The sequence below is a fragment of the Sceloporus occidentalis genome, unplaced genomic scaffold (genome assembly GCF_023333645.1).
Source record: "Sceloporus occidentalis isolate IW3139 unplaced genomic scaffold, rSceOcc1.0.p SCAF_216, whole genome shotgun sequence".
NCBI classification, from domain to species: Eukaryota; Metazoa; Chordata; class Lepidosauria; order Squamata; family Phrynosomatidae; genus Sceloporus; species Sceloporus occidentalis.
Window position 1 is genome coordinate 1,347,306 of NW_028317196.1, and position 7,695 is coordinate 1,355,000.

The window sequence follows — 7,695 nt, forward strand, 5'->3', positions numbered from 1 at the left end:
GAGTCCACGCAGCCGCTCTCTGGAGTGACCCGTCCACGGAAAGTGAGCAGAGAAACAGAGTGTTTGTTAACGGGACCTTTTACCCCACGCTGGCTCATGAATATGCGAGTTCGGGTGGGGGGGTAACCTGAGAACTGATTCTTTGGAACAGTTTGGAATCCATGTGGTTTCCATAAAGTATTTAAAGCGCACCTGTCAGGAAAACACGTTAAACGCCTAAAAACGTGCTGGTTTGTACGGATCAAATCATGTTTGGATTTAGATAGATAGATAGATAGATAGATGATAGATAGATAGATAGATAGATAGATAGATAGATAGATAGCGATAGATAGATGATAGATAGATAGATGATAGATAGATAGAGATAGATAGATAGATAGAGAGATAGATTGATAGACGGATGGAGAGATAGATAGATAGATAGATAGATAGATAGATAGATGATAGATAGATAGATGATAGATAGATAGATAGAAAGATAGATAGATAGATAGATAGAGAGATAGATTGATAGACGGATGATAGAAAGATAGAGATAGATAAATAAATAGATAGATGTATAGATAGATGGATAGATAGATAATAGATAGATAGATAGATAGATAGATAGATGGATAGATAGATAATAGATAGATGGATAGACGGACAGATAGATGGATAGATAGATAGATAGATAGATAGATGGATAGACGGATGGATAGATAGATAGAGATAGATAGATAAATAAATAGATAGATGTGTAGATAGATGGATAGATAGATAATAGATAGATTGATAGACGAATAGATAGATAGATGGATAGATAGGGAGGCGTTAGATACCCCTGTGATGTATCTACGAGGGTTTCAGGGAATGTTCCGATTTCTCCAGTTTAGTAATTAGTTGGTTTTTCCCTGAATATCCCAGATGGGCAGACGGTAGAACAGCGGCATCGGCCGTAAATAACCCCGAGCCCAATTAGTGCGGGGCATCGCTAATTCCCAGGCTGCGGGCAGAACGTCTGACATATTACGTGTAACGTTACAGGGAAACATCGTATTAAATATCGCACGGCGAGTACCGGCCACAACGAGGGCCGAGATCTCTACAGCGGCCCCACGCGGGGGTTACAGGTCCGGAGGGAGAATCAGCTCCATTCGTTTCTCTAGAATGTCCATTTTTTCCCAGTATTAAACTTTATATATTAATGGGACGTTCGGCCCACAGAGAAGACATTTCAGAACTTTCCACCAGAAGAGCCCATCGTAAACACGACTAAACGCGATCCGCCAACCAGTAGCAACAAAGAAGGAAGCAGAAGAAAGTACCTTCATCTCGATGACCGTCTGCAGAGCCTTGGTCTTGGCCGTCTCAGGCTGGAGTTGGTTCCTTCGGTGCAGCTCCTGCGGAGGAACGCGGTAGAAGACAGCTTGACGATTCATCATTTAATGAAACATTCAAAGGACAAAAGTCAATTTCTTAAATGGGATGTCGGGAGCTGCAGGCGGGGGGCAGAATATTTTTTCCTCCTCGCTCCGCTGCCGCCCGCGTCTAACGTTACAGCCGGCGCTGCGGACGCATGAACTCGTTCTGAAAGCCTTCGTCAATTATTAATGTTCACTATCGCCAAGGTAACGAGTGCTAATAATACACCCTTCCTTCTGCCCGGCGGGGAAACTAAATCCACGGCAATTAATCCCCCCCCCCCCATAAAAATGATGAGCTTGCGAAAGCTGGAGAGTTTCTGGGGCGGAAAAAGAAATTCAGATTGTGTTTATCAGGGCTGGCTCGTCTAGGGGCCAAGGGGACCCTCGGGGGCCACTCTCTCCTGAAGCGTTATTAGCAACAACAGGTTTCTGTTTTTACTTGTAGTTCCACATATGACCACAAGGTTTCTACTCTGCCTGCACCCTTTCTGTGCTCCCTCTATACACGTCTGAGAAGGTTGGGCAACCACATGCGCATGTATTGTGCGGGGGATATAATACAGGGCCAACTCGGACAGGCTTACCACCTGCCCCCGCCTTAAACATTTCCTTTTTCAACTATAAACATAGAAACCTAGAACCCGTCGGCAGATCGGCCCCATCCGGCCCCCGTCTAGTCTGTCTTTTTCTCCTGCCGTAAAAACTCAAACCTTAATCAGTCGCTGGTCTCGTCTTAGATTCAGGAGCCGTATGTCTATCCCATGCATGTTTAATCCCCTCACTGTATTACCCTCTACCACTTCTGCTGGGAGGCTGCTCCAGACGCTCAGTAAAAAGCATCGTTAACCCTTCCAGCAAAGATATGTAAAAGGTTCTAAATAACTACAGAATGGGGAGAGAAAAATGTAACTGCATCTCACACTTCATCCTGGGATTCTATAGGGGGAGAGACGTACCGGCTGTTTTCGCTCCCCTCTTGTGCTTTTTAACCGAATTTGAAGGGTTTCTGGCCAAGACCGCCGGCCGGCTAAATACCTTAATCTGTGTTCATTCACACCAAAAACACCTTCATTTATTCACAGGAAAGACACGAGTAAACATTTCACTTTCCTGACCACCGGATCTTTCTGGGGCAGCCAAACGCGGAGGCAACCGATGTTATTGTAAGCGCGGCCAGCCGTGGCCCCCACGGACACCCATACTACCTGCACCCTGTAACCGGGGGCAGAAAACCGATCATTATTTACCCCTTTCCTGCTAAGCTGTTTTTATGAAATACATTCGTCCAAAATACTACAATCTGCGTGTCGGGTGGGGGGGGATTGTGGGCATTATTATCTAAATAGTTTGATCCTAACAGCATGGATCCGTGGCCCGGTGGGACGGCCACTGACCTGCAGAAGTAAGTCGTTGATAAAGAAGCCGTTTCTGGGTAGGAGATCTGATTGCAAGCTTCCCGGATCTTCTCCCAAATGTCATCACGTAGAATGGTTTTTCTTGAATTTCGCTGATATAAGGCTTTCCAGAACCCGTCGTATTTTCCCAAATCTACCCCCCCCCCCCCGAGACATAGGACCTTAATACCACTTTAACCCAACGATGCCTTCCATGAGCTGAACCGTGGCTCAGGGCACTAGGATCGGGGCGAGTCAACGAGGCAAACGTCCCTACACGAGAGCGTTCATTGGATGAGGAGAGGCCGGTAAAGAACCAGACCTGCACAGAACGAGGAGTATCTCCAGATTTTTGGGGTTTCGGTGTTCTGCCTGTGAGGGCGCATAGAAACCCCAGCAGATCGGCCCCATCCGGCCCCCGTCTAGTCGTCCGTTTCTCCTGCTGTGAAGACTCAAACCTTAATCAGTCTTGTCTTAGATTCAGGAGCCGTATGTCTATCCCATGCATGTTTAATCCCCTCACTGTGTTACCCTCTACCACCTCTGCTGGGAGGCTGTTCCGCTTATCTACCGCCCACTCAGTAAAGTAAAACTTCCTTCCATTCCATCTCAGCCTCTGACCCCCCAATTTACCAGCTCACGGGTCAGATCTACTCAAAAACCCAAACCACAAAAATCCTCATCAGACCCCAAAAAGTGACATTTCTTACGTTTTCCTCCAGATACGGTCGTTCTTAATAAAATCCAAGAAATGTGCCAAAAACATCAAGGCTTTGCCTGAAAACCGGCTTTCAACATGAGGAGAAGTTTATTTAAGGGAACCTCACTGAAACTTGTAAAGTAACTAATCTCTGTCAGGATTTAGGGAATTAGCAGAACGCTTCCATTTTTTCGCCCCGAGGCCTTTTGCAGCTTTTTTTTTTTTCTATCGAGCTTCGCCGGCCTTAAAATCAACACAAATCAAACCATTGTTTAGCGAGAAGGGGAGGAAAACCGGATTCATAATAGCTATTTTATTAAATGCTGTCATAGAATGAGAAACATTTACCGACATTGGTAGACGGGGTGTAGTCTGGAGCTCGACGGCGCAAAAGTCTAATAAAGAATTTACAAAACAGGCTTTTGTCCGATAAACCTTTATTTCCCACCGTTTTCTTCAGCGACGACCCAAAGCCTCGCTCGGAAATCTCGCTCTGAAGGCCTTTATTTACAAAAATATGTTTCCCAAGATCAAGTGAACGTGTCGAAATAATAATAATAATAATAAATATATTAATAATCATAATAATCATCAAAATAACAAAAATTATAATAATGACAATAATAATAAATATAATCATAATAATCATAATACAAATAATAATAATCAAAATAACACAAATAATAATGATAAATAATCATAATAATAATAAAAGTAACAATAATAATCAAAATAAAAATAATAATAAAAGGAGACTGATGATGATGATGACGACGACGACAAAAACAATCATAATAATAATACTAATAAAAAGAAGAAGAAAAAGTAGAACAATGACGATAATAATAACCACAATAATAATAAATAGCGCTAATAACCTTTTTTCCAGTAAACCCGACGATGATGCGGACAGAACGCGACATGGGTGTTTTGGCCAAAATATTTTTGAATTAATGAGACCCCCGTATGTCTCGCTATATAAGAAGATAAATCAGTGTGGAACGGAAGACGCTCCCAACTCCGCTACGGCCCCTAAACCTCATAAAGCTCAGCTCATCACGCCTACTAAGGGACAACTACGGAACACAGAACCCCCCAGCGGATCGGCCCCATCCGGCCCCCGTCTAGTCTGTCTTTTTCTCCTGCTGTAAAGACTCAAACCTTAATCAGTCGTTGGTCTCGTCTTAGATTCAGGAGCCGTATGTCTATCCCATGCATGTTTAATCCCCTCACTGTATCACCCTCTACCACTTCTGTTGGGAGGCCGTTCCACTTATCTCTCTCCATAAAGTAAAACTCCCTTCCGTACCATCTCAGCCTCTGGTGTTAGATTCTGGCTGCTTTTGTTTAATTTCTGGCATTTATTAAACATGATTTTGCAACACGGAGGGAAACATAACGAAGCCTCTGGCTCCACGACCGCAATCCCTATGATGCTGGAAAAGAGGCCAAAGCAGCGGCAGCGGATTTATTTTCCGAGCTCTTTTTAAGCGCATTACAGGCTTCCTCCACGTAAGACAAAGACGTGCTGTGTGACGGCGGCTCGGGGCGCGGAAAAGCGCTTCAGAGATCCTGCCAGACGAACCTGGATACGGAGCAATCAAGAGGGGTCTGGAAACTGCAACCAAAAGCGGCAGCCTGTTTTCTCCCCTTTGGCTCGTCCCGCCGACAGACTCTAGAACAACGCGACCCGCTTCATCCGCACTTCCTGCAAGGAGCTTGACGAACGCGTACAGAACGCAACCTGCTCGACATTCCGCCATTAATGTCCTGTTATTAATCATTCGCATGCGTTCTGACAGGGTTAATCATTCTTGGTTTAAATATAAAAAGATGTTTATTCAGTCGTTTATCACGGAGACTCGAGAGCCTTTCTAGAAAACACAATAGAGCCTTTTAGAAACCCCATTCATTCAGCCACAATGTAACAAAAAAATGTAAAAAAGATGATTTTTTTTAAAATACCCGGAATAAGTAGACCTCACCTCACCCAGAACCTAATAAGAAAGATGCCCCCCCCTCCGTGATCGGAATTTGCATTTTGGTCAGGGGGGGGGGGAGATCAGCCCGAGGCTAAAATAAATTAGATTTGTCCCTCCAAAAAATAGGCTTACACATTTAAAACACAAAAAAGTGTCAGTTAAAAATGTGTATCATTATTCAACGGGGCTAATGTACGACGGAATCCAAGGAAAATAACCTCAAAAAAAAAGTGAAAGTGGAAACTCAGGCTGCGAACTCAATTAACCATCTGATTGCCTCGCTAAGCCTGGCAATTAAATGGCAAAATAACATAAAGGAATCCAGCACTGGGGGAAAGTCCACGTTTAACTAGCGAATGACTTAGATACGTGTTGGCGCAGTCTCGATCCGCCCCCCCCCGCGACTCTGTGAGTTGGAAAGTCCAGGACTCTTAGGGACTCTTCTTTATGATCACAAGAGTCAGACATATAATTTCAAGAATAGAAAAATCGTGTAAAATCATAACAAATTCTTCATATTTCCTACTGCAACCCCCCAGAAATGATATTAATTTGGTCTATTGGTTATTCATTTACCTCCCACAGGACCCAACGCATTAACGTGCCTTTCTCTCCCAGAACCCAACGCATTAACGTGCCTCTCTCTCCCAGAACCCAACGCATTAACGTGCCTTTCTCTCCCAGAACCCAACGCATTAACGTGCCTTTCTCTCCCAGAACCCAACGCATTAACGTGCCTCTCTCTCCCAGAACCCAACACATTAACGTGCCTTTCTCTCCCAGAACCCAACGCATTAACGTGCCTTTCTCTCCCAGAACCCAACGCATTAACGTGCCTCTCTCTCCCAGAACCCAACGCATTAACGTGCCTTTCTCTCCCAGAACCCAACGCATTAACGTGTCTCTCTCTCCCAGAACCCAACGCATTAACGTGCCTCTCTCTCCCAGAACCCAACGCATTAACGTGCCTTTCTCTCCCAGAACCCAACGCATTAACGTGCCTTTCTCTCCCAGAACCCAACGCATTAACGTGCCTTTCTCTCCCAGAACCCAACGCATTAACGTGCCTCTCTCTCCCAGAACCCAACGCATTAACGTGCCTTTCTCTCCCAGAACCCAACGCATTAACGTGCCTTTCTCTCCCAGAACCCAACGCATTAACGTGCCTTTCTCTCCCAGAACCCAACGCATTAATGTGCCTCTCTCTCCCAGGACCCAATACATTATCATAGGTCTGTCCAGAAAAAACAGGGTCTCCCTTTGGCGGCAGAACACCTGTCACTTTCAGAATAAGATTGCATTCCAAGAAGAGACTTCCAAGAATTAATTTGTAGATAATTAAAGTTATTTAAATTAGTTTGCGGATATGAGAAGCTTTGGTTGAATCAGAGTTTTTGGGTTATAGAATTTCCAAAAACTGTTAATCCTACAGAATCTTTAAGGTTTGAGTGACAGTTTTTGTACGAAATGTTGCCATCTGTATCTTAATCACAAAAAGGAAAGAAATATAGTTCCCAGAAAAATTTATAAAATTTAGGTTAAGAAAGAACAGGAATTTTTTTTTGGTCATAATTTACTTCTGAATCATATAGTGAGGATTGATTATGCATTAAGAAAGTGGATTCTGGTGTTTAAAGAGGTCTTATCACCATAGCAACCAGTGCAATGTTCAAATAAGCAGCAAAGATACAATAGGTTAATATGGCAATAAAACCACTTTAATCAATATTAATTCAAAAAGTGCCTAAGCACTATGTCTGGAGTTGTGGTCAGTGCCAAACGTACGACTGCTGGTATTTATTAAGCTTTAGTTCCAGGCAGATTATTTACACCGGAGGCTGTATAAAGTATTGTCACAATGTTACTAAAATTACTTTTTTTTTATTGAAAAGGTAAGAATTTGCTACAGTATCTGAAAAGTGACACAAACTATGAAATTATTACAAAGTTACAAAAAACATTCATGGCTGCCACCTAGTGGTGAGAAATCAGTAAACAACACAAGCCTCTTACACACAGAGACTAGAGGGGAGGTACATATATATCTATCTATCTATCTATCTATATATATATATATATATATATATATACATACATATATATATATATATATATATATATACGCTGCCATTTAAACTTTTGATGTCACTGGTAATGGAAAACATTTCTGTCTGTAACATAATTGCAAAAAAGGTTTCTAACCATTAATT

General features: G+C 43.0%; 1 protein-coding gene across 4 annotated transcripts in view; it reads right to left on the bottom strand.

Annotated features, from left to right (window-relative positions):
* Window positions 1-7,695, bottom strand: part of LOC149277369 (ERC protein 2-like) — a 153,121-nt gene that overhangs the window by 130,345 nt on the left and 15,081 nt on the right. For all 4 annotated transcript variants that reach the window (XM_089503010.1, XM_089503011.1, XM_089503009.1 and 1 more), the window contains one exon: window positions 1,311-1,385. In XM_089503010.1, the coding sequence (XP_089359136.1) occupies window positions 1,311-1,385 (75 nt within the window). The remainder of the gene's footprint in view (window positions 1-1,310; window positions 1,386-7,695) is intronic.